Consider the following 27,735-nt stretch of genomic DNA (forward strand, 5'->3'; position numbering starts at 1 on the left):
AAGTGAGAGCTGGACCATAAAGAAGGCTGATCGCCGAAGAATGGATGCTTTTGAATTCTGATGCTGGAGGAGACTCTTGAGAGTCCCATGGACTGCAAGAAGATCAAACCTCTCCATTCTGAAGGAAATCAGCCCTGAGTGCTCACTGGAAGGACAGATCCTGAAGCTGAGGCTCCAAGACTTTGGCCACCTCATGAGAAGAGAAGACTCCCTGTAGGGCCGAGGCAGCCTGGTCTAGGCAATGGTTGTGAATAGAACAGCAGAGCACCATGCTTAGCCTAATTAAAAATTCTGTGCCAGAGGGTCAATGCGTGGCGCTGGTGTGGCTCCTCCCCTTCCCCTGGCTGGTACTTAGAATGTGGGGGGGGGGGTGAGCACACAAAGCCAGAGAGACAGAGCCATGCTGGATGACAAAGCTAGGACCGTGGGAGAAGTATTTAAATAAATCACATATCCTAAGGACACCACCGTCTCTACTGACCCTCATTCCAAGGAACCCAAGCCATGGGTAAATGCCTGGAACCCCTGGAAGATTGGAGTGGTGTGCAACAATTTTGGGGTGTTAATGCTGTGAGCCCCTCCATCCTCTGCTTAGGTTGCAGCAAGAAGACCATGCATCTTTGAGGCACCGCAGTCTTTGCTGACCTTGGAGGGAGGATGGGGCAATCATATCATGGTGAGCAACATCACCAGCCCAGCTATGGAAGTTTGCTTCTTTCAGAATTAGAACAGCAGTAAGAAGGCCTGTCACCTGCTGCTATCAATCCACTCCATGAACAAAGGTGCTTTCCTCCCAGTTGAACTATGGTGTTATGATACTGGCAGTTTTATTCTCAATCCCTTCCCTAAATGATTCCTAGCATGCAATTTGCCTCTTTCAAAGCTGCTGTGTCCTGGGTCTCATTTCTGGTCGGTTGCTGCCAGCTCAGACCCCATCAGCTCATACATGGGAAGTTAAGACCTTTTTACCCCAATTTGCATCAACTTACACTTCCTTACAGTGAACGGCACCTGCCATTTCAATGTCCAGTTAGCCTGTTTGACAATATCCTTTTTTACATTTGAATAATTGTTGTCAACAAGATTGGCCAATTCACTGCTCATTCTGGAACAAATTAAAAAGCACTAGCTTTTGGGTGTCAGTGCTTCACCATACATCCCCAATCTTGAGAACTCTCCATTTTTTCCTACTCTCTTCTTCCTGTTTTGGATCCAAAATAGGACTTCTTTTTAAAAACAATTATTAACAATTTCAACATATCAAAATATCAAAACATATAATATTCATTATTTTCCCCCTTTCCCCCCCTCCCCATCAAACCCTCCCCGCCATGACTTCTCTCAGCTCCTCTCTCTGATTTCTGAACACATATTTTTCTCTGCATACTGTAAAATTGTATAAATGCTTACATTATCCGCCTACTATGTTAACCATCAATAAATTTGTGCATGTTTATTCAAAACCTGCCATGGAGTCCAATTCATTTTGTTGTTTTTTAAGTAGTTTGTAAAAAGTTCCCATTCTTCTTTGAAGTCACAGTTGTCCTTATGTCAATTTAGGCAGTTCTGCATAGTTCATCAATTTCTCTTGTCACTGTTCTTTTGTCGGGGTTTCCTCATTCTTCCATCCTTGTGCTATCAAGACTCTTGACGCTGTTGTTGCATACATAAATAGATTCTTTGTTTTATTTGGCAGGTCTTGTCCTACAATCCCTAATAAAAATGCTTCTGTTTTTTTGCAAATGTCATTCTAAACATTTTCTTCAATTCATTATATATCATTTCCCAAAATTTTTAATTTTCTCTACATTCCCACCGCATATGATTGAAGGTCCCTTCCTTTTCTTTACATTTCCAGCATATGTTTCACCAGGGTTTTGTACATTTTTGCTATCTGTACTGGTGTTATATACCATCTATACATCATTTTCATATAGTTTTCTTTCAGAAGAGAACAGTCTGTAAATTTAAGTCTGTTTTCCACAGTTTTTCCCAATCCTCAAATTGTATGTTGTGTCCTATATCTTGTGCCCATTTGAACATGACCAATTTTACTTCCTTGTCTTTTGTTTCCCATTCTAACAGGATACTTACTATATGCACCCTTCAGCAACTTCACTTTTCCTTCTATAACTTCCTTTTGAAATCTAGAAGTGGTATAACTAAATTCTTTCTTGCTATCTTCTTTGTATATCTCATGTAATTGCCTGTAATGTAACCAACTCTGAAAATGATCTTTTATTTCCTCATACTCTTTTAATTTCCATTTTCCTTCTTCATCTTCATCTTCATCGCTGTATGTAAGCCACTTCCCTTTTTTCCTAAGTGGTTTGAGCAGCAAAGCTTCAATTGGTGAGCGCCACCAAGGTGTCTTTTGTTCTATTAAATCTTTATATCTCTCCCAGACCCTCATTAATGATTTCCTAATTATATGATTGTAAAATCCTTTATGTACTTTTCCTTTCCTACACCATAAATATGCATGCCATCAAAATCTGTTATCGTGGCCTTCTAAGTCCAATGCTTCTTCCTTTTCCAGATTTATCCAGTCCCTGATCCATACCAAACATGCAGCCTCATAATACAATTTAAGGTCTGGGAGGGCAAAACCATCTCTTTCTTTTGTATCTGTAAGTATCTTATGATGATGATGATGATGATGAAGAAGAAGAAGAAGAAGAAGAAGAAGAGTAGTAGTAGTAGTAGTAGTAGTAGTAGTAGTTTGGATTTGATAGCCTGCTTTATCACTACCCGAAGGAGTCTCAAAGTGGCTAACATTCTCTTTTCCCTTCCTCCCCCACAACAAACACTCTGTGAAGTGAGTGGGGCTGAGAGACTTCAAAGAAGTGTGACTGGCCCAAGGTCACCCAGCAGCTGCATGTGGAGGAGCAGGGACGCGAACCCGGTTGCCCAGATTACAAGTCCACTGCTCTTAACCACTACACCACGCTGGCTCTCTTGTGTTTAATTCTTGTCCTCCCCCCCCCCCGATAAACTTGGAAATTTCCTTCTGCCATCTTTTGAGGCAATCATCTTTCACCATTACTGGGACTGTCTGAAAAAGGAAGAGCATTTTTGGCAAAACATTAATTTTTACCGCTGCTATTTTTGGTAGTAGGGATGTGAGGGCGATCTCGCTGTGACACCTGTCACCCCACTGATCACCAGGGTTGATTCGGCTGATCTGGCTGGCTAGGCTGGTGTCCCCTTCCTCCCTCACTGCTCCATGTGTGTCCCTCCCGAAGCTGCACGCTCGGTGGAAGAGGACGACCATCCCAGATAGATGGAGTGTACCGTTCTTCAGTCAAGGGTATACGATAGCTGCGCTCCCCTGCTAGAACCCCCAAACAAGCTCAAGGTCCATAATAGGACTTTCAGCCCATTAGTGCTAAGCTTGCTCAGACACCTTTGGTGAGATTTTATCAAAAGCTTTTTGAAAAACACTTTATGTAAACCACTTAGAGGTTTTTTATGATTAGGTATATGAGTTTGACTGGTATACACATTTTGTGTTCATTTGTTTTTTTGTTTTAATCCAAATGCACAATGTCTACCAGTTCACCCTTGTCTACATGCTTGTTGCCACTTTCAAAAAACTCTAAAACCTTAGTGAGACAGAACTTGTAGAACCCAGGCTGATTCTTACTGAGCAAGACTTCTTGTTCTATATCAGGGATGGATAACCTACATCCCTCAAGGTTGTTGGACTCAAAGTCCCATCAGTGCCATTCAGCACTGCCAAGAGTTTGTGGAGATGGTTCCAATGGTTAGAGATGGTGGGAGTTACAGTCTAACAGCATATGGAAGGCCTCAGATTCCTCATCCCTATTGTAGATGGTTCCATTTTGTCTAATAGCCAGAGATGTCTCTTTAATGGGGGTTGTCTAGAGCAGTGTTTCCCAACCTTTTTTGGGCAAAGGCACACTTGTTTCATGAAAAAAATCTCGAGGCACACCACCATTACAGCCCCGTGACGTCAGCGCGCAGCGTCACGCCGGGAGGGACATGAATTGCTAGCAAATTACATAATCACCTCCTTGAGGGCTGGCTCATCTTCTCCGAAGGCAGAACCCCATTAATTAACAGCACAGACTCACACCATAGCCAAGACGAGGGGGGAAAACCTCAGTCATGCACAGTCATGCACATGTGGGGGCTAAATGAGGACGAAGACCTTGCAGAGAGCAGGGTTCAAATTACCCCACCTGGCCAGGACAATCCCTGGTGCTCCCTTGGGCCACTCGCCTGACCCACCTCGCAGGGCTGTTGTTGCGAGGATAACACGGGGAGAACCACGCGCGCCCCCGGGAGCTCCTTGGAGGAGAAAGCGGGCGATGAATGCAATGCACGAAATATATGAGAGGCGATCAGGTTTTGCAGGTGAGGGGCCCCCGCCAGCCTCCGCTTCCAACACCCGGCGCAACGACGCCGAAGTTTCCCCCCGGGCTCGGCTCGGGGAGCAGCGCTGCTCCCCCCCGGCTCCCCTTCGCCCTCCCGGCTCTCTCTGCCACCCACTGGGGACCCCCCTCACCTGCCAAGTCCGGAGCGCCGGTGGAAGTTGCATGCATGCATGCAGGGCGCCGCGTTGCCATTGCATTGCACTGCACTCCATGCAACGCCTGCACGCATGCATTGCCTTGCACGCCCGCCAAGGGGTCTCCCCGCGGTCCGATGCGTCCCCTCCGGCGCGGATGCAGCATTGCAAAAATAACCCCCCCCCCGACACAGCCCTACATGGGGGGCAGCCTCCGCCTCCGCGGGGATCCCCGGGCTCCATCCTGCCGCCCAATCTCTGCGGGGGCGCAGCCAGGCCGCGCGGGGTCTGCGCGGAAGAGCCCCTGCCCGCCCGGCCGCCGCCGCTGCGCTCATTCCATGGCCGGGAGAAGAGCGCTTCAAACAAAACGCCCGGCCCGCCAGGCCACGCTGGGAAACGTAGTTTGCGCACCCCGCGCGGGCGCGGAGCCCAAGGGCGAGGGGACTACGGATCCCGGCAGCCCCCACGCCGGGGACGGAGGGGGAGAGGCCGGGTGCAGGGATGGAGGGACGGGTGGGCGAGCGAGTGAGTGGCAGCCGCCAAGCCTTGGCCGAGAGCCAGGAAGGGCCTCCCCGGAGGAGGAGGAGGAGGAGGAGGGAGGCGCAGAGCGGGAAGGAGGGAGGGAACCCCAGGGGTCATCTAGTGACGGTGCCCCAATCGAAAATTTGACTTTTTTTAAAAAAAAAATCTTTCGAATTTTTTAATTTTTCCCGCAGCACACCAGGCAACATCTCGCGGCACACTAGTGTGCCGCGGAACAGTGGTTGGGAAACACTGGTCTAGAGGATGTTTCAAGGGAACACTGATGGTTGGTGGCTACTAGCTAATTGTTCCGGTGGGATGCTGAGAAACAATTTGAGAGTTGGAATGTAGTCAGCCAAAGAGACAGATGTCTGAATTTGCTGGCAAGAAACAGCCTTGTGAGGCTCCAATGAGATGGTGTTGGTTATGGAGGAACTGGCGCTGCTTTCAGGACCCTGACCAATCCCTCTTCTGCACATCATCTGAGATCATCTGAGGAGCTCCTCCCGTGTCCTTTTCTCTCCCGTTGTGCTCAACAGGATGTAGCTTTGTGATGTGACTAGTAGTGCTGTCTCTGAAACGTTTCTTCACTTCGATAAGTCAGGAGCCAGGATGATGTCTGTGTGATATCTATGTATATTGTTATTTTCACCCCACTTCTCATTTCATAAACATATTTCATTTTTCTCATATTGCTGTATCCAGTGTACATGGGTGGGGAATGTAAATGTAAAACACCGTAACAAATAAAGGATATAATGAAACAAGATCTTAGACATATGTCCTTCACCAAATAATAAATTAAACCAAACATAATACTTTTCTATCCAGAGTAGCTCACCCTACTTTTCTGACTGCTCAGAGGCTGATTTGGTGTTTTGTAATGTCCGAATGTAAATGGAGGCACATAGCTTAAATAGCAGGCACCCAAAGCCCATTGCTCTCAGTTCAGATCTGTGGAGAAAGCCAGCACCTAAGATGCTCACGGAAGCCAAACTCGGATCTCTGTCCCACTGGCCTCATTTGCACATCAGGTTACAGAGCTAACAGTTACGGTGAAGGTGCCAACTCTGGCTGCTTTGATTCTTCCCACTCTTACTGGGAGGAAACAAACCATAAGCCAAGGCTTTCAGTTTGCTTTGCTCCCACTGAACCATGTTCTGTAGCCAAGGCTTTGTATGGTTTGTGGGTGTGAAACAAACCAGGATCCCTCGTTGGCTAAGCCAGGAACTGTGGCTTGTTTCCTTTGCCCACAACAAGTCAGAAAGTTGTGTTCGTGTACTTTACCATGACATGGAAAGTAGACTGCTGTGCTTCTGAGCTTTGAACAGTCATTCCAGTTTGTTTGCAGGTTGGTTATACAATAATGGGCACTCATCTTGCATTCATCCTCATTTGCTCTTGGGGTGTTTATACATGTTCCCCTTAAACATTTGTTCATCCCATCCTTTTCCATGCATTTCCCCTCTCACTTTCCAAACTGCAAAATGCCAGCTGTTTTTTAAGTGAATTTGTTACACATGGGCAACAGAACTCTTCAATCCTAATCCAAGCCTAAAATTTTCACTCCTGCGAAACAGTGACCATCTGGAGGTGCCCTGTATCACTTTCACTGCTACTGCAATCTATTGTTCTTCTTATGTAGAGCCACCTTGCTTTCCCCCAACCAATCCTGATGGGTCATCTCCACAGACCATCAACTAGCTCTTAGCTCTCATAAAGGGTGGAGACATATTACTGGGACAGGTATTGCCTCAGGCAGCCCACACCCGTAGGAATCAGTTAGGAAACCCATAACAACATGTTTGCATATTCCTTTGTGTTAGTCTGTTGTCTTCGAACAATCAGTGTTTTGGCTGAAACAGGAAAGGACTATAAGTCAGGTGTGGTGCATTTTGTGGAAAGAAGCATCAGAGCAACAGAGCACCCTGTGAAATAAAGAGGACTCCCACTCTGAAAGCGTTTTAAGTAAAATACTATTTTAATAGACTGTCTTTGTGCCTACAGAGAAAAATCTGCAAGTTCCAAACATACCTCCTCCTATTTCTGTAAAAGACCAAAATAAAGTATTTTGCATTCAATTCAGTTTTTCCAGACCTGGATCCCACCTTTAACCGCAGCCTGTTGCATGGCGTCCACTTGATTTATTTATTTTATTATTTTGACTACATATGCCTGCACCTGACTCTTTCTGCCCCTGCCTTCCACTTTTTCCTCATTTCCCTCCATGCTATGGACTACGCTGCCATCCCCTGTGCCTTAAGACTTTAGCCTAGGAGCATTCAGGCATTTCCTCTCACACCCAGGTCCCCTGGTGTCTGAAAGACCCTTTGGTTCAACCTGCACATGACATAAACCAGGGGCTGGAAATCTGGGCCTGCAGGAGCTGATGGACTGCAACTCCCATCATCTCTGGCCATTGGCTATACTGGCGTAGACTGATGGGCGTTGGAATCCAATGACATCTGGGGGGGGTGCCAGTTAGCCAGCTCTGTGCTAACTGTGGTCAGTGCCAGCCGGGCATTTGAGGTGAAGGACAAGAGCACATTCTGCCGTCTGAAGTCAGCTGGACCAGCAGTTGAATCTTACTTCTGCACTGGTGAGTGGGCAGCATGAGGGTCACAGGGCAGGCTCCACACAGCCCTCCAACCTCCGACCCTCAGTATCTCATCTGCTGCCTGTGGCAAACACCCCACTCTGCCTAATGGTGTGGCTGAGTACAAGGATGATCTGCAGCAGGGGCCCCCAAACTTTGTCAGCAGGGGGCTGGTCCACTGTCCCTCAGACCTTGCGGGGGGCTGGACTATATTGGGGGGGGTGAACAAGGGATGGTGAGTGGTGCGCGAAAGGGCTCCAGAGAGGGGCAGCTTTAAATGGCGGCTGCTTGTGAGGTGCGCTCAGTCAACCACGGCTCCTGTGTCTTGCGAGTGGCAGGGGCTGGTGGCGGCGGCGGAGGGATGATGAGCAGTGTGTGAAAGGGCTCCAAAGAGGGGCTGGCAACAGCAAAGCCCAGCCCTTTTCCTCCTCTAGGCAGGGCGGGGAGAAGCCAGGAGAAGGGAGGGAGGAGGCACTGCCGCCGCCGTGTGAGGGAGATGGAAAGAACATGCATGCTAGCGATCCATGCAGTGATTCCCGGACTGTCTGAGGGCTGGATATAGAAGGCAATTGGGCCTGATCCGGCCCATGGGCCTTAGTTTGCTGACCCATGATCTGCAGTGAGCCTTTGGTTCTCGTGCTCCCCTTTCCCCACTCCTCCAGCACAGCCACAATGGGACATCTGATCTCTAAACTGAGCTTAATTTCAGTTCGTGCAAACAAGATAGCTTCTTAAACTATGGTTTGAAGCCAGCTTGCCTCTGCAAAGCACCACCGGCAGTCTGCCAGGTTCAGACAACATGGCAAGCTGTACTGAATCTGAAATGGAAGCCAGCGCTTCCAATCGCCTCCTCTCAACCCCGAGAGAAAGGGCAGCACATGAGGCTAAGACTTGCCTAGACTCATTTTTGCAACACTAAGCTTTGCTTTAGCATCATGTGTGCCCCCAGTGCGCACTTCCTACTGAAGAAGGTTGCCAAACGACACAGACCAAGCCTGTGCTTGACAGGCTGTGCATGTTCCTGGGCTCCTACTGTGGGGGAGAGAAATTGTGCTGAAAAAAGATATAAATGTATGTGAGCTGAAAACAAGTGTTTTTACATAATTATAGAGTTGAAAGGGATCCCAGGGTCATCTAGTTCAACCCCAACAATGCAGGAATCACAGCTAAAGAGTCCTTAACAGATTGGCACCCAACCTCTGTTTAAATGAAATTAATAAAGAGGTAACACTGAAGATGGAGTATTTTGGTGAAAAGTCTTAAGAAATGAAACTGTTCCAACTTTAAAGGATGCCTAGAGGGGTGATCTCTCCCTACCTGCTGAGCACACATGGGATTCTCATGACCTGGAGGCCCACCAGAGCCCTGGCTGGATTGTATTTTGGAAGCCATGTAAGGGCAGGCATTTGGGGACTGGGGTTAAATTTACAGCTGTTTCCTAATTGTTTTTGCCAGTTTTCGTCAACACCTCACTCAGCGCCAACACCCAGGCTAAAGTGTCACGTGGGATATAAGCCCACCTTAAAGAAGTTGATTAAATCAAATAATGATTTTATGTTATCCCCACCCTAGTAAAAATAAATAAATAAATCCTGCTCAAATGACTGGACTTTGAAATTACACTTGTGGAACTCAAAAGAGAGTCCAGCCCGGCCAGTGAATAAGCAATCCTAGGTCTCGGATTTACCCGTTTAAGGGCTCACGCCAATTGAGTGGTTTTGGAACAGCGGCTGCAGGAATAATCCAACAGTCCCCACCACGCAAACAAAGACAAATATCCAGAGAAACAGTCTGTCCACTACCATGGCAACATATTTCCAGTCTTCAATGACCTAGAAGAGAAAAACTCAATTAAATAATGTAATGACTTATCCATTGCATAAAGTGCCCAAGTGCCCGTCCCACTGTGCCTCCCTTGAATGGTGTTTATGGAACTTACGTTCGATCATTTCATACTGATGAATTTTAAATACCAGCTAAGAAGTAATCTGGGAATCAGTCTGAGGCTTCAGAAGATATCAGGGTCAGAAAGGCACACTGCTTAATTCAGCCTCAAGCCCAGAAGACCACCTTACGAGGGTGATGGGGGGGCAATGTCATGTGCGTGACATCAGGACATTGGGAGGAGCTGGGGGGGGGGGACTGAATACAGCAGCTGCAGGGCTTCAATGGCTGGTGGTTCCTCCTCCTCCAGGTACCACCTCCGGTGGGAGGCTGTTTTGACCCTCCATCCCCCTCTGACCGAGGAGTTGTTTTTGGATGACAGGCCCCATCATTCCTGGCCTTTGGCTAAGAGGGCTGCGGTGATAGGAGTTGTAATCCAAGAACACCGGGGATGCAACATTGAAGAACGCCAGCCTAATCCGTATGCTACAACCAGGGGTGCCAACTTGAATAAAATATTGTGGGGGCCAGGTAAGCCCTGCCCCACATAATTGATCACATGACACAGTGCACCCACACCATTTGAATGGGAATACCCTATAACTTTCTGGGGGCTCGGACCCCTCAAATATTTCATTTTGGGGCTGAAGCCCCCATGGCCCCTAGGAGTTGGCTCCTGTGGCTACAACCATCTTTGTTTAAAATGGGCAGTTCCACAAAACGAATAAAAAAGCTTTGTTGAATTAGGTCAATAAAGCCATTGGGGCCAAACTTTTACCCCATCATGGACCACTTGCAAATTGCTTGTGAGTCCATCTATGACCCCCAACATATTTTTTCCTGCCTCTTGTAGCCATTGCAATGCAGCGTGCTAGGTGAGGTATACTTTTTGACTGAACAAAATGGAAGTTTTTAATTCTAGCTCTAGCCCACTGGGTCCCAAAGAAGAGCCTGGAGGCCCCCCCGGCTGGAGAAAGCAAGATAGGAGAACATAAGAAAAGCCTGCAGGATGAGGCCCATGGCCCATCGAGTCCAGCGTTCTGTTCTCACAGTGGCCAATCAGATGCGCCAGTGAGAAGCCTGCAAGCAGGATCCGGGCACAAGAGTCCTCTCCCTTCCTGTGCTTTCGAGCGTCTCAGAAGCATTGAGTGTCTCCAACTGTGGAAGCAGAGCACAGGCTTTGTGGCCAGTAACTATCTACAGCCCTCTGCCCCATGAACTGGTCTAATCCTCTTTTAAAGCCATCTATATTGGTGCCCTCCTGGAGGAGGGAGTTCCATAGTTTAACTCTGTGCTGTGTGTCCTGGATCTGTCCAGGGGGAGTGGGATTACCTATGGGGCACCAAGAGGCAAGAGGACCGCCATGAACACAAACCATCATGAACACCCAATAAGACAGAGGCCCTCAAATTGCCTGAGATTTCTAGAGACTGTGGGATCAAGTGTGGTGGGGAAATGAAAGGTTCCTTGTGCTACTTACAGTCTCATTGTTGTCCTCACTTCTCATGTGGTCTGCTATGAAACTGACTCCCTCAATAGCTTCCTGGACCTCAGGAGAAAACTTTGCCGATGACCGTAGCCTGACATCCTGATGGCTGCCAATGTGATCAGGGTTTTCCGTCAGTTTCAGGTCGTATTTTTTGGCAGAGGCTGTGTTCACAAAGTAAGTGGAGGAGCCCTTATACAGGTCCGACGGGTTGCTGCCAAACGTGTCTGCTTTGCTCCTCTTGCTGCCGGACAGCCTTTGCCTCATGGAGTTATTCTCTGGGCGCTTCATGAACAGGAAGTTGGGCAGCCGCTTGAGGAAGACCACCTTCACCCACGGAGGCATCGCATGGGTGCTGGGAGACCTGTGGTGCACATTCAGCACGCAGACACTGGTCACAATGGAGAACGTCACCAGGACCATTGTGAACATCAGGTACTTCCCAATCAGCGGGACGTCCAGCGATGTTGGGGGGACGATTTTGGAGATCAGGAGCAAGAACACAGTCAAAGCGAGCAAGACAGAGATGCACAGCGTCATCTTTTCTCCGCAGTCTGACGGCAGGTAGAAGACGAGGATGGCCAAGGATGTTATGAGCACACAAGGGATGATGAGGTTGATGGTGTAAAAAAGAGGCTTCCGTTTAATGATGAAGTCGTATGTCACATCCACGTAGTTTGGGTCCAAGGGGTTCTCAGTTCGCCGCCCTGGGAGCGCCACAATGTCCCATTCACCACTGGGTGTGAAGTCATCCATGCTGGCCGAGCCGGTTTTAAGGATCATGTCGATTTCGGTGTGATCGTAAGTCCATGACCGGAACTTCAAGGTGCAGTTTTGTTGGTCAAAGGGGAAATGCTTCACTTCGATTTTGCAGGCGCTCTTGTAGATGGCTGGAGGCAGCCACAACATGCTCCCGTTATTCTTCACGATCACGTTGGTGTAAACAGAGACTTCATATGTTCCATCAGCACTAAAGGAGTCAAGAAAAATGTAACTATAGAAAAGGACTTGTGGGTTTCAAAGTGCTGCAAAGGCCAGCCAGTTTTTGTGACCTGAACCAGCCTGGACAGCTCAGTTGGTTAGAGCATGGTGCTGATAGTCGGTGGAAGAAGATTGGAAGAAATTGAAAGACTATTTACAGAAATATTGCAAAATTAATGAATGTTAGAATGATGTCAGAATGAAGTTAAGTGGTTTAAGCAGCAATGTTATAAAGGTGTATGTAAAAATGGATTGTAAACAGGTGAGAATCCAAAGTTATAATATATTATGTTAAAGGACTAAGATAAAAACAAAGAGGGAAAGAAATTGCTGAATTAACTAACTGAATTGGAATACAAAAAAGTGAGGCGTGAGGAGGTCACGGAAACAAGGAAATGAATGTAAGGTATGAAAGACTGATGTATTTTTTTAAGTGTTTTTTATCTTTTTTGTATTTTGTATTTTTTCTTCTATTTTTATTTTTGTCTTTCTTTTTCTTCTTTTTTAATTCATGCAATTCTTTTCTTTGAAACTTTAATAAATATCATTTAAAAAAAACAAATAGAGCATGGTGCTGATAACCCCAAGGTTGCAGGTTCGATCCCAGTAAGGGCCAGCTGCATATTCCTGTATCTCGGGGGGTTGGACTAGATGATCCTCAGGGTCCCTTCCAACTCTACAATTCTAGGAGTCTATGATTCAAAACTAATTCCGATAATAAAATATTGGGGCTTTTGGACAATGAAAGACCATGAAAGAGCCCATAAATAGTTGGTGTTTCTGCTTATCCAGATTCAGTACCAATATATTGCAATGCTATCCCATCCCTACAGTCATGAGGCAAGGAAGAAAGCCACTCATAATAATAATTAGCTGGCAATGCAAAGTGACTTACAATATTTTAAGTAGAAAACAAACACGAATGTAGATTAAAACCAGCATTAAAAGAAAAATTTAAAATACATTTTTTTCTTCTTTTCAAAACAAGATTAAAACAGTCCACCTGTCATGCAAAAAATAAATAAATCCATGGATAGATGTCTTGCCTGGCACCATTGTTACATACCTTTAGGTGCCAGGCAAGTGTCCCTGGGGAGAGGGTTCTGTAAGTGGGGAGCCACCATAAAGGGCCTTGTTCTCATGCTGTTGCCTCAGGACCTCCTGGGAGGGGGAGCGTGGAGAAGGGCCTCTGGTGGCAACTGAAGGGTCAGGGCTGGGCTGGGCTGGGGGGTATTGGGCTTAGCTCAGGGGTGGGACATCTTTTAGGCCCAGCAGGCAAGAGTCTTATTGGTCTCCCCCCTGCAGGATGATTTTGAGCAGTGGGTGGGACAAGCAACTCAACAAGCTTCCTTCAAGAGTAGTTCCAGGGCACCTGAAGTGCAAGGCTCTTCCCAAGCGGCAAGCCTGGGGCTGAGAAAGCTGACTTCTGCAGGGACTGGCTGCATGATCCATCAGGATCCATGGGTTATGTATCTGATCTGGCAGGATTTTACTCAACACCCATCAGCTGAGAGGTAGGTTAGGCTGAGAGTGAGCCCACGGGCCCACCCAGGGAGAGCTTCATGGAGGAGTAGGGATTCGAACCCTGGTCTCTCCCATCTAGTTCAGTATTCTTGACACTGACTGGCAGCAAAGGAGATTCCAGGCAGGGGAGATGCCAGTGGAGGCGGAGCCTGGGACTCCTGCGCTATGGCCCCCCCCCCCCAGGCCGCCAGGGTCCCACCTGAATTGCGGGGGGTGGGGGGTGGGGGGTGTCAGAGGAGGCTCAGGCTTTCTACCCACCATGGCAGGAAGGCTTCTTTTTAACAAAGGGATGGAATCTGGTCCTCAGTCAGACATTTCCGTCATAGTGCTGAGTTGTACAAACTTACTTGTTGTATAGAACAATGTCGGGCAACCAGACTTTCTTAGCTGGTATTCTCAGCTTATTGATGCCTTCGTACTCCGAGGGCTCCCAGGCTAAGCGGTAGTCCGTCCATTCCTAGAAGCAGGACACAACCCACACTTTGAGTCGCTGTTCCCATTGCACAACAGACTTGCACAGTTAATTGTTTGGCAGCCTTTTTGTACAAAATACAATTAGAATCACACACACACACACACACACACTCCATCTGCTGCTGCTGCAACAACATCATCTATTTAGTTAATTTTACAAGATTTATATAGCGCTGGATTGTAATAAAACCAGTTTACAAAAGAATAATTTTTTTCCTTAAAAACTGTTTACAACTTTTAAAAATATTCAACACATAAGTAAAAAGCATGCCAGTGTTCAACATGTCTGAATAGCCCCCCCCCCCCATTTTTAGAAGGCATACAGGGGAGGCACCTGCCTAATGTCAAGGTGCAGGGAGTTTTCAGTGCTGCCACACTAAAATACTGATTTCTTACAAATGTGGGGCCAGTTCCACAGGTGTAAGTGGTTGAGTAGGCATATAAGTACATAAGACTAATAAGAACATAAGTCACTCCCTCTCCTCCAAAACGTACAAATATACTGTGAAAGAAAAAGTGCTCTGTACATTTATCTAGTTTAAATAGAGAGAAAAAACAGTTATCTACAACAATGCAATGGGAGCGGAACAGATGCTGTGAACCTTGAAATCTGTGCCAAAATGTGGCAGATAAGCAGCTTCCCAGCCCTGTAAATCTATGATGGCAGGATTCACTGTGATTCCTCAGAGCACCGTCCCATTCACAACTATTCAAAGTGCACTCAGTTGAGCTGGAGTAGCTACAGTATGTATGATAAATGGCTATAGGTAAATGGTTATAGGACTGCAGCCTTCAAAAATAAACCAAGCTGGACGTCATAGCAACCTTCCAAATTCTCAGATACCAATATGATGAGAGGATGGGTTTGTAAATTAATAGAGCAGAAATTATGTATCCACGGGATGCTTACTTGATTGAGCCAGACGTTGGTAGTCATGATCTGTTCACGCTCATTCTGAAGAGAAAGAGAAAGACACAGAAAATCTATGTGGTAAACAGTATCTTAATTGGATCCATTCATTAGGCTTGAATACCCTTCCCTCCATCCTCTCTCCTGAACCTAGAAGGGCACTCAGGTAGAAAGCACCAAGCCAGTCAGTCTCCCAGTTCCCTCGGGGACTTCAGAAGACCAGTCTGTATTGTAGCACAAGCTTTGATGGACCACTCTGGCCACTTCATCTGAGGCAGAATTGCATTTTTGCATCCCGTCCATGAAAGTTAATGCTAAAATAAAGGTTTCCTTTTAAGGCAGGCCTTCATAGCCTGTCATGTTGGTCCAGATGTTGTGAACGACACCTCTGGGGAGATGGGCATCATAGTCCAAAACATCTGTAAGGCACCAGGGTGGCCCAGGGGACATTAAATCTTCTAGAAGCAGACATGATTCTATGTGGAGTTTATTCAGATTATTACAAAATAAATGTGGCAGTAAGCCTTGGAACATCTGGAAGAGGCTAAGTGGCTGGAGGTGGAAATAAACCACAGAGGAGAAATTGGATTAGAGAGCTTTCTGATGAACCAGGCTCCAGGCTCTTTTGCTAGGCAGATTTCTTAAATGAGAACAAGGCCCATGGCAACACAGAAATTGGAAAATTAATGGACAAGTTGCAACCTAAAAGGGAATGGCTTTGGCAGTTGCTGTGCTGCTGTGCTACTCTTGTACCTTTCCTGGGACAGGCGGGGAAGGGAAATCCAGGAGGAAAGGAAGGAGGACTGGGTGGATTCTGCTAGGGTGGGAACCTAGGAGCACATGAAGAGTCCTACAGAACAGGAACACATGAAGCTGCTTTATTCTGAATCAGACTCATGGCTCCATCGAGCTCAGTATCACCTCTGCTGAGGGCAGGGCCTCTCCAGGGTTTCAGAATACTGGAGATGCCTTTGTAGGCTGAGCCTTCTGCTCTACAGCTGAGCTGGGGCTCTTCTGAACAAAAGAAAACCCTCAAGCGCCAAAGCCCATCTAGTTCAGCATCCTCTTTCTCGCCAGGGCCAGTCAGATGCCCCCATGGGAAATCCAAGCAGGACCTGAACGCAGCAGAGCTCTCCCCACTTGTGATCTGCAGCAACCTGTATTCAGAGGAGGCACATGAGCAACAGAAGGAAACCATAGCCATGGGGTTAGCAGCCATTAATAGCCCAGTCTGCCATGAATTTGTCCAATCCATCTTTTAAAGCCATACAACTTGGGGTCCACCACTGCATCTTGTGGGAGCAAAAGCCATAGTTTTCCTACGTGCTGCAGGAAGACGTTTGTCTGTCCTGAACCTTCTAATATTTATTTAGGGAGTATTCAGGGTCCTAGATGCTGCAGGACTTGACGTTCAAGCAGATTGGACATTTCACTAAAGTTGATTAAAGTCTCTCTCCTTTCTGTCACTCACTTCCAATAAAATATTTTCAAGATGAATTTATACATTTAACCCACAGAGGAACTGATCTCTTTCCACGCAGCACTGCCATTCAACTGGTCAAGAGCTGCCCCCCCCGGAACCCCAGTTTGCAACATGAGCTCAGGTAGCCATAGAGCACAGAAACAAAGGGGGTTCTTGGGGGTGGGATCCAGCACTAAAGTGGGTGGCTAAAGGGGGGAGGGGGTAGGAAAACTGCATAGCTGCCGCCTTTACTCCGCAAAGTGGGATGTGCTCTTGTCACTCCAAGTCATTGTACCAAGGAAAAGAGAGATCAGCTGCAAAGTTAGCAGGCATTGTATTGATATTTATTACGGCCATTGGCCCGTCACACGGCAGTTTCCCATACCAACATAATGTACTTAAACCTCCAAATTTAAAACCGCCAAAACTTACAAAAAACAGACAAGAACCAAAGCAAAACAAAAACAAAAAAACCAGCATCATACATTACAATAAATTTGCAACATAAACATCACCCTCTGCTCATAAATTAATAAGAGACATCAATGGTGATATCACCTAATTACATCCTAAAACATAGATCATGGTTTAAAAGGGTTATCCGAGCCGCACAGGAGTCTGTTTTTCTTCTTTAGGGATAGGACACTGATCAAGAATCTGGCAACCGTGAGTGATCTTAGGGGGTCTTCATCATTTAATAGATATCTCAGTTGGGCTTCATTTGTATCGTCGGCGATTCCCTTTAGATATTGAGCAAGAAACTTGCTCCTGGCCGATGAGTGAAAAGCACAATCAAGAATTATGGGATGCAACGATTCTGGTGCCCCACAATTACAATCACATAAGAGCGATATCTGTCCATTGGAAAATCTATTTCTCAGCACGTTCGATGGGAAGGTGTTGAATCTTGCCTTTATAAAGGCATATCTATGAGCTGAAGAAATTAAGGAATTCAAATAATTTGGGAGCCTTAAGAGGGGTAATAAACCAAGGTTTAGAGGTGAGCAGGTACCATTGCCCAAGGCCATTTTCTGCTGCAAGTCCATCTCCTCTAATTTACAGGTTACTGTTCTTTTAGCTGGAACTATGTCCTGCTCTAGTAATTTGGATGGGGAGATTCCCATTGCCGTAATTTTCAGCTGTAAATTTTTTACCCATGGGCTCTGGAAATCATCTCTCCACATACATTGTATCAAGTACAAGTTTGGGAGGTTGTGCCATAGAGATAACCAGTGACAGAGTATGTGCTTCCACAGGGCGTTTTCCAGGGATACAGTATTAAGTTCCATGCGTAACGCTGTATTACTTACACAGTTGGGCAGTTTCAATATCCCTCTTAAAAACTGATTTTGAATAACCTCTAGGTGAGATAGGTTGACAAAAGTCCCCCAAGTTGAGATGGCATAGGCAATTGTCGGGATCACCTTGGCCTTGAACACTTTCAACGCCGATGGGATGTGGAGGGCTCCATCGGTGAAGAAGAATTGCAAGATCGCCAAGGAGATAGCTTTGGCTCTGTTTGTAACATAAGCTACATGGGCCTTCCATATAAGGTTATGTTGTAACCAAACTCCCAAATATTGGAATCTATGGACTTGTTCGATGACTCTCCCATCAATTCTCCAATTATGGAGTTTCCGGCTCTTTGAGAAAATTAGGATCTTAGATTTTCCATAATTAATTGTAAGGGAATTTGCATTACAATATGATCCAAAAAATTTTAAGGCCCTCCTGAGACCTACTCTAGAAAAAGAAAGGATGACTGCGTCATCCGCATATAGTAACAAAGGGCAGCGATAAAGTGCTAGGCGGGGTGCATGAATCCTTTCTTGAGCCTCTATTAGGGGAGTCCTCATGTCGCTTATGAACAAATTGAACAGGAATGGGGCCAATATACAACCCTGTTGGACACCTCTGTTAATGGGAATTGAATTGGTGAGATCACCCTCCGGGGTGAGTCTCACTCTAGCCGCTGAGTTCTCATGGAGTTTGATTATTAGCCAGAGAAGCCTTCTGTCGATGCCCCAGCGGGTGAGTTTTTCCCAGAGGATGCTCCTGGGGATACTATCGAATGCTGCCTTTAGGTCAATGAATGCCACACAGAGTTGGCCACCCTTTGGGGTGGAATAAGTTAGCAGGCATATGCAGACAATACCAGAGGGCTGCAGGAAGCTTCCTGAGAATTCAATGAGACTCATTCCCGGCCGCGGCGTAGCAGGAGAGACATGTGGCTTGGGCACACGGCAGACCCCCCGGGGTAAGTGCTGCCCCTGTGGTAAGTGGTTGCCCAGTTCGCCCCCCCCCAGCTGTGCTAGTGACTCCCAGGTTACTGTGTTCAGGATGGCATTGTCTCCTCTGGTTCACAGCAGCTCTCCAGGGACTCAAGCTTCTTTTCACATGCCTGCTCAACCGCAAGAAGGCTTAAGTCAGGACACATCAAAGGATGTTCTTCTTTACACAGCACATAGTTAAACTACAGAACGAGGATGGCCACCATCTTAGATGGCTTTAAAAGTGGAATAAAAATCTTCCTTTTTAACCAGGCCTTTGGTTGAGATCCTACGCCCTTTTAAAACTTGGGGGGGGCACTATTGGGTTGTTGTTTTTATTTTTATTATGTATTTTTTGTTTGTTTTTATAACTTGATTTTATTCTGTGAACCTCCCTGAGACTCCCTTGTATAGGGTGGTATATAAATTCAATAAATAATATTAATAATTAGATGAATTCATGGTGGAGGGAGCTATTGATAGCTGCCAATCAGGATGCCTCTGCCTAGGTGTCCACAGCTGGAGGCAGCCATGTTGCTGGAAGCCCCAGGAAGGGGAAGTGCTCTTGGGCTCGGATCCTGCGGGCTGGTTTCCCAAAGGCAACTGTTCAGGCACTATGAGAACAGGATGCTGGGCTAGATAGGCCATGGGCCGGATCCAGCAGGCTCTCCTGATGTTGTCCCCAGCCTTTTGGGGTCACTGGTGTCCTGAATCCCATGGATACGCCATGGAGAGGCTAGTCCAGTGTGGGAGACGAGTGAGAGGTCCTCACAGAAGAGGCTGACCCAAGGGATGGTGCTAGTGGGACAGGGAGTGAGACCCAAGTGGAGTCTTATCTGGAGGAGGGTCCCAGTGGTTTAGGAAAAGGGGGTCTGGATTATGGGGATGGGCCTAGTGGTCTGTTAAAGGAAAGACCCATCTCTGTAATAGCAGACACCTCAGGTGCTACGTCACTGTCAGCGAAGAACTCTCTTCTTCAGACAGGTCTCTGAGAATAAGTCCAACCATGGCCAGACTTCACTGAACCCCCTACCCCATCCCACCCCCCACCCCGTCTCCAGGGTTGTGGAGGCAACAGTGTCAGTGTGTGCAGACTCTGCATGGCTGGCCTTCATGGAAGAGTTCCCACGCGCTGGTCCAGTCCCAAAGCTCACAGTCGTAGATTTTGCTAGGAAGGAGCGATGGAAGGGATGCTCAGACTCACCACATTGATGAGCTGGGCCAGGATAACCTGCAATTCTATAACGACCAGCTGTGAGGAGTTGAAGGCAGGGCGGATTAAGTTGTTGTAGCGAGATGTGTTCAGGAGGTGGTTCATCAGCCTCTCCTCAGCATCAGCTGAGTCGCTTCCTATAAAACAGGAAATGGCAACCGGGTCACAAAATGGCAGCACTGTGCCGCCATTCCTCTTGCTTGACTTCAGAGAGGATTGGATTGAAAACACATTGGGTAGGAGATTTATGTGACGTTTCTAGATCCCATAGTAACTAGGTTTCTTCCCCCACACGATAAATAGGATTCAGTTTCTCGGTGGACTCATTATAGGTCTATTCTATGACTTTTTGAACCCTCTAGGAAGAACAGCCTCAAAAACAGAATGACTCTAAGCAGAAAGCAACCATTTTAAAATTAAGAGCAAGCACATCAAATGGCTGGATGGTTTCATTCCTTCACAGCCTTTGAGTAGAAAATTTAACCATGGGGGAAGAAACCATAAAACACGTCCCCATCACAGATACACCCACACACCCACACACCCACACACACAGCAACATAACCTTGAGGTGGTGGAACAACATTTGCATGAAAATTCGTGTAATGAAAGCTTGATGGGAATCGCAGGCTTGGGAGAGAGCTTTAGAGTCCCGAAGCAACCAGCTCACGTCTTCCATTCCGAATCCTTCCCCACTTGCTTAGCCCTCTTTCTGTCAACTTCTTTCCTGTTAAAATACCCCCAACCACTGAAGCCTCTCCCTGCCTGCCCCCCCCCCGCAGCTGCTTTACCCTTTCCCTGCCAATTTCTTCTCTTTCAAATGTACCAGTACCTGCCCAGCCCTCTTCCACACTTCAACTGCACTAATCCAGGCAAGGTCCATGGGAGAATATAATCTAAGAGCCAGACTCTTTATAAACTACCAATCCTATTCCACTGCCAAATGCTATTTTCTCCTCATTTTGTGGCAAATAGGGACATGCCACTAGATGTCAGCAGTAGGTTGCTTTGGAATATATATTTTTATGTTGGCGCCTCAATGGTGCCCAAAATTCATGTTGTTCCTTCAATCAGTGTTAAGGTCTTTCCCCTTACTACTACTACTACTACTACTACTACTACTACTACTATTACATAAATTAAGTCCTGGGCACATTATATTCTGAAAGCAAAATAACCCAAATTATCGCCACCACTGTGTCAGATTACAAATTATGGCTAAATCTCTTTATGGTTATTCCCACCACCAAAAACCAATATGTGTGATTGGTGGTTTCCTTGCGCCACAACAGGCTAGCAACTTTTCATTCAATCAATTAACATTGTCACCAGGGGGGCCAACCCTGTTCAAGCAGCCTATGAAAATTATTTTAAAAACACAGCAATTCAGTCATTTAAAAATCTGAATTAAAATCACTAACTGATACTTAACTAACTGATACGTTTCCCCTACAGCTGGTTTAATTATGCAGCAGTTTCAGTTCCACAGAATACACTTATCTAAGGATTCAAAGTGAGTCACTAGACCTCAGTCAATACAGCAGCCACATGCCCGCCTTGGAAACAGAATCAATTTCTTTCTTGTGAAGTTGGCAAATGCATTTACAGGCTCTGCAACATTGCAAAAACTACATGCAACTTCTTTTCTCTGTCTTCTACTTTAGACTGGCTAATGCCACTCTCCCTCACTTAATCCAAATGTTTATATGATCAGGATTCCTATTTGCAACAAGCAAGGATCCTTTGCTAGACTTTACGTAATTCCAGATTTTCTTTCTCCTTCTCTATGTCAGGAAAGAACAGGGAGGAAATGTAAATTTTAAGATGCCTCAAGGTCTTTATTGAATGCCATTGTTATTGCTTCTCAGGATGCTCTATTAGAACATCATTTATTCATGTTGCCTAAATGTTGCCTACTGCACTCTAGCAAAATCATGTCAGCATCGTGTCCGAGGCAAGTAAGATCTAATGGATCCTCACTTTAAAAACCTAAGTCATTTTTTAAAAAACGAAAACAGAACACAGAGAGAGATATTTGTTTAGGTCAAAAGTCAGCGTTCTTTTTCTCTTTTTGTTTCAGCCTTAACTCTCCCCTCCAGACACATGCGATGTTTTATCGACAAAAAGTCCCTGTGCATAAATTCAGTAAACGAAGCACAACTTGGGTAACGAAACAACGCCTTCCTTTTTTGGAAGGACAGCAAGATCCATCGCCTAGTTAAGTCAGAGCATGTGAATTCGAGCCAGTTTGCTCCCTTGGAATCTGGTAGAACAAAGAGGGAGGCTGGGGATGGGGTTATCGAACAACATGGCTAAAGTAACACCCTATTAGACGCCGCTCTGCGCTGAGATGCTACGGAGACATCTCAATGCGGGAGGAAAATACCTATGCTCGGATTTTCAGCCGGGGGCTTGTTTTTACCACTTTCGCAACGATCAATTGCTTCTCGCTTGCTCAAATAAAAGGGTTGCAAGACCTCGAGCGTCTTGCTTCTGTAATTCCCATAAAGTGACAGGAAACTCCCTCCTGACATCTCCCCTCGACTCAATGCCCAGCTGAGGCACATTTGTTGGTCGTTCTGCTTTGGCACCGGTGCAGTGAAGCAGGTCTGTACTACATGCGGGTCTTCCTGATCCCATCGAAATCCTGTTCCGCGTAAATTGTGCTTCAACTTTCGTGCATCCCCCCCCCCTCAAAGAAGCAATCCTGCTTGAAAGTTAGAGAAGAACCTTCGTTTCCCAAAGAACGGCTTCCCTCCCCCCCCCCCCGCCTTCAAGAATAGCTCCAAAGCTCCCGTCCCTTTGCAGGAGCTGCATTGGGAAGAGAAGGCAACTCACCGTGGACATAAAAAGAAAGCCCGGCAAAGAGAGAGAGCCAGTTGATCTTCCTCATGGCAGTTGTAGGAAAGGAGGGGAGCCCTGTTCTGAGGGGGGGCTCAGCCGTCGGGGCAGGACAGGCAGGGGGGGAAAGCAAAGCACCGCCGAGCTCCCGAGGCGCCCCGAGCAGGGAGGCTGTAGGACCCAGCAGGGGAGCCGAGATCCCTCCCTCTCCGCAGCTGCTTCCAGAGCCGGAGATGTGCAGGAGGCATCATGATGCGCGTGTGGGGAGAAGAAGGGGGAAGCCACGTCGACGGGCCACTGGGCGGCCTTGCCCGGGACCAGCAAACGGGCCATGTGACCAGGCTGCTTGACAGGGGTGGGTCATTAGCTAGATGCAATAGAGCGGGGGGGGGGGGAGAGAGAGAGAGAGACAGAACTGTGGGCCAAAGCAGTGCGTGTCCAGGCAGCACTTGCCCACAGCACCACTGCAGGATAAATGTGGGCATCAGGCCTCCCCCCAGCTCACCCACACCCTCTCAGCTGAAAGGAAAGCAGAGAGCGGCCTCGTGGTTCAGGGGTGGGGCACATGCTTGGCATCCAGAAGGTCCCGGGTTCAATCCCTGGCCCCTCTGGGCAGGGATGGCTCCTGGCCATGATGGCTGGGCTGGGCTGTGCCTCTCCAGCGGAATACCTGTAGAGTGCTGCTTTCGTGCAGGATGTCTGACTAGCCAGGCCATTGGCTGATCCAGCAGCCTTTTCTTATGTTTCTGCTAGAAGCCCCTGCCTGAAACCCTGGCTAGTTTGCTGCCCATCAGTGCAGACCAGGAATGGGACCCCTGTGCCCCTGCAGATGCCCTTGGACGCCTGACTGCCATCAACTGGGGCCAGTGGAGTTCTAATCCAGCAACACCTGGAGGGCCACAGATTCCCCACCCTTGGTGCAGGGAGGGCTGGGGCACATGGCTTCCTGTGCTCCACCAACTTCAGTCTCCACATGTAAGCTGGACAGAAGGGTGCCTTTGACCATGTGCAGAGTGCTTCTCTCCTTCTCATATTGCCATCATGTGGCCTCTCTGTTTGCCAGGGGAACAGCTGAGCCACTACCAAGAAAGGAGGTTCATAGAGGAGCAGTCAGAGAAATATCAGAGGGGGCAGATTTCAAAGAAGAGCTGGGTTCTGGTTTGCATATTGTTTTGGAAAGTGTGAATTTGGTAGATTTGGTTTTAAATGCCAAATCTTTAAATGAATTGAATGTCTTCTCCATCCCTTGCTCTGCTACCCCCTTGACCCTTTCTATGGTCCATATTTCCTCCTGCTTCCCCTTCCTTCTCTCTGCATCTTACGCTACTTTGCACTTTCTCTTGCGGTGTGTCTTTGTGAAGTTCCTTTGTGCATTGTCTGACTCAGGCTTACTGCAAGCATCTGGCTTACAAATCAAAGTTTCTGGTGGCAGGAGGAGCTAACTCAGCCTTGTGTCCCTGGGACAGGATCTTATTCTTCCCTCTGTCAGCAGCAGACTGCAAATGCTTTGGAGAGCCAGGCGCCATCCAAAGCCGGGGGGGGGGGCATTTTCCCTGGCAAGAGTCCTCACCACCACCCAGTAGTATCTCACAGCAAATCTGGGCAATTTGCAAGATGGGTGGAAATATCTCTCTCTCTCTCTCTCTGGGGGTGGGTGGGTGTGCTGCTGCTGCTCAGCTGTTGGTAGCCCTCGTTTTGATTTGCTTTTTAAGAGGGCTTTATTAATTTATTTAGACAGATTTATAAGCTTTCTAAGTAGAGAGTTTATAACAAAATGATCAATAAAATAAGCTAAAGCCATATGGTAAAGTATATGTTACCTCTGTTAAATATTTGAAAACCAAGGACTAAATTATTTACAAAAAATACAAATAAACACACAAAAACACAGCTAAAACCCACCAAACCATTAGAAAGCAAAAATACTCAAGGGAACCATAATTCCCCCCCAAAAAAAAAACCTGTTAAAAATCTGCAGATAGGGAAAATATTGGTAATAAAGATGAACATACTACCAAGGATGATGTTTTTATTTCAAAGTATCCCAATACTAGGAGGAGAGAAATGTTTTAATAATTGGAAAAGAGATTTGGCCAAATTCGTGTGGTCAGGGGAAAAACCAGGAATAAAACATAAAAGAAGGAAAAGAAGGAAAGAGGAGGATTTGGCCTCCCTGACATGGAGTTATACCATGACGCGGTGGGTCTGACCTGGTTAAAAGAATGGATTAAATTAGACGATTTGGATGTATTGGATTTAAAGGGGGTAGAGATGAGATTTGGATGGCATGCCTATCTAATAGATGAGAAAGTCAAAGTACACAAAGGCTTCCTAGGGCATATAGTCAGAAAGTCTATTTATAAAATATGGGAGAAATATAAAAGACTACTAGAGCCAAAAACTCCATGGTGGGCATCACCGGCAGAAATCGTTGAAGTGAAAAAATAAAATATAAAAAATGGGCTACTTATAAAACTGTATTAAAGGAAGAAAATGGAGAATTGGAATTAAAGGATTATACAGAAATTAAAGCTCATATTAGTGATTGGCTCCAATATATTCAAATTAAGTATAGATTAGCGAAAGATAAAAATATAGGATTTGAAAAAGAATTATCTAAAATTGATAAATATTTAATACAAGAAAAATAAATAAAAATCTAAATTATATAATCTGATATTAGAGTGGGAAACAAAGGATATATATATTCTTTTTTGTTTGCGTTGTTTATAAGTTAATTTAATAAAAAAATTAAAACGAAACAACTCAAACAGATGCTCACAAAGGTCCCCCAAGAATGCTAGCGTTGACTGGAGTCAATGAAGTAAGAAAGAGTTATTTGTTTCTTTATTTCATAAAATTTATACACCAGTGGGGTGTATAAATTTATACAGCAAGTGTGGTGTAGTGGTTAAGAGTGGTGGACTCGTAATCTGGTGAACCGGGTTCGCTTCTCCGCTCCTCCACATGCAGCTGCTGGGTGACCTTGGGCCAGTCACACTTCTCTGAAGTCTCTCAGCCCCACTCACCTCACAGAGTGTTTGTTGTGGGGGAGGAAGGGAAAGGAGAATGTCAGCCGCTTTGAGACTCCTGAAGGGGAGTGATAAAGCAGGATATCAAATCCAAGCTCCTATTTCTCTTCTTCTTCTTCTTCTTCTTCTTCTTCTTCTTCTTCTTCTTCACTTGATAGTAAAAAAACCAACCCTCAAAAGATAAAACAGTAAAATCAAGCAAAATTCACAACCTTACTTTAAAACATACAAAAGTTAAAATACTAAAACAGAGTAAAATTACCTCAACTTTAAAGCATCTGGTAAAGCCACTTCCGGGCATGCCCCAGGAGGTGGGGTTGCGGGCATCACGCCCCTCCCCACGTGAGCGGGGGCTGGTCTCAGCCCCCGCGAGAGCAGGGGAATCCCATCCGGCCACGCCTCCCGGCCAGCCAATCGGCTGGCTGGAGGGGGCGTGGCCTTGCCCTATTTAGGACCGGAGCGGAGGGGGCTCGCCCTCTCTTCTCCGGCTAGCCCCGCGTTTTCCGCATGCCAGCTGATCGCTTCGGAAAGCCGTTTTACAGTTGATCCGGTCGACGTTGGAGCCTTCTTTCTTCGGACACGTGGAGCTTCAGCGCAGCAGGCGCGGATCTTTCTGGGCCTAGCTGCCGATCGATCGGTGCATTCTTGTCGCCCCGCGGTCTTTTTGCAGGAGCACTACAGAGCGCTCCTTTATTCTGAGCTGAAATCACTTTCGGAGAATTTTTTCTTCCTTGCCCGCTTGCGAGCCAAAAGAGTTGAAATCACTTGGGTTTTGCTAGGGGGGCTTATTCTCGTAGGTCTCCAGCAGTGGAGGAAGGATCACGCATCGCGTCCGCAGCCCACGTGCGGCAGCTACACCTCCGATAGCTGCGGGGCTCCGGCAGCCGCCAGCCAGCTGATTTCTCCAGAGCACCCTCCCTCCAGCAACCTTCCTCCTTCGCTCCAGCCACGAGGCTCTGAAGGGATTACCCTCACACCGATCGGAACAGGTTGTATTGGGTTAGGGAGATTGAATTTGGCGGGAGGTTGAGCCACTGATCCTTGGAGCGCGTTTATTCCTTGCTTAACGTGTGGGTGCTTTCCTGGCTGTTGCGGGCTATTTCTCTTGCGGGGCTTGGCTTGGGCCCAGAGGCTGCCCTTCAGCTCTGCCCGATTCATCGGAGAGCTTGCATTTCGGGCACGGGCTTCTATTGTTTATCGTTTGAGTGTGTGTGCGTCCGTTTTGCCGGGGGCTTTGTCTGCAGCGTTGCTTTGCCTTGGGACGTGGATTTCCGCAGTTAGGAGGCTACAGCTGAGAGCAGTTTCCTCCTTTGCTAGGCGACGGGATAGCTTTCGGCCGCCATCTTTGCTTGCCCACGTGGCCTGGCGGCGGCGGCCATCTTAGGCTAGGCAAACCGGGTGGGAAGTCGCCTGTTCTATGGTACCTACCTCGCTCCTTCGTTAAATAGACTGAGAAGATAAAGGGCAACAGCAAGTCAGTTATTGTGAAAGGGGGTGTAAAAGAGCTTTTTCACTTTAGCGCCATTTTAGGACAGACAACGCTTGGTTAAAAGGGTCCCGGCGCCATTTCGGTTAAGCGGCCATGTGGTCTGGTGGCCGCCAATTATTTCCAGAGGCAACTACGCATGTGAAATAATTTATCACAAGCTTACAGCCTTAGTTAGCTGGTGCAGCTAAGTTCACACAATACCAACACAGGAAGGGGCTGCCTCGGTGAAGATATTAGGGGAACATTAACAGAGTGCTCTAAGATTTTATAAGGCTTATTTCTAATTAGTTATAGGAGTTATACTATCCAATTAATAAATAAATAATAATAATAATAATAATAATAAATTCAATTGGCTGTTTATTTTATTAGGCTGTAGTTGTCTGGCAATTTAATTCATTTGGTTACTTTGCAGGAGCTTAAAGGGCTCCTAGGGTGCTTTTATCTCTCAAGCGACCTTATCTCTTTGTTGCAGTTAAACGGGTTATAATTTGGTTCGTAGGAAATTGAATGTGTG

At 46.7% G+C, this 27,735-nt stretch overlaps 1 protein-coding gene across 1 annotated transcript; it reads right to left on the reverse strand.

Moving 5' to 3' along the window:
* Positions 1-7,015: 7,015 nt before the first annotated feature.
* Positions 7,016-22,950, reverse strand: CHRNB4 (cholinergic receptor nicotinic beta 4 subunit). Its single transcript, XM_082236840.1, has 6 exons — positions 22,695-22,950; positions 19,848-19,993; positions 14,912-14,956; positions 13,875-13,984; positions 11,017-11,992; positions 7,016-9,484 (listed from the first exon to the last, which is right to left on the reverse strand). Exons 1-6 carry the CDS (start codon positions 22,747-22,749, stop codon positions 9,344-9,346), a joined length of 1,473 nt encoding a protein of 490 aa, XP_082092966.1. The 5' UTR covers positions 22,750-22,950; the 3' UTR covers positions 7,016-9,343.
* Positions 22,951-27,735: the final 4,785 nt, after the last annotated feature.

The sequence above is a fragment of the Podarcis vaucheri genome (genome assembly GCF_965113315.1).
Source record: "Podarcis vaucheri genome assembly, chromosome: 9".
Lineage (NCBI taxonomy): Eukaryota > Metazoa > Chordata > Lepidosauria > Squamata > Lacertidae > Podarcis > Podarcis vaucheri.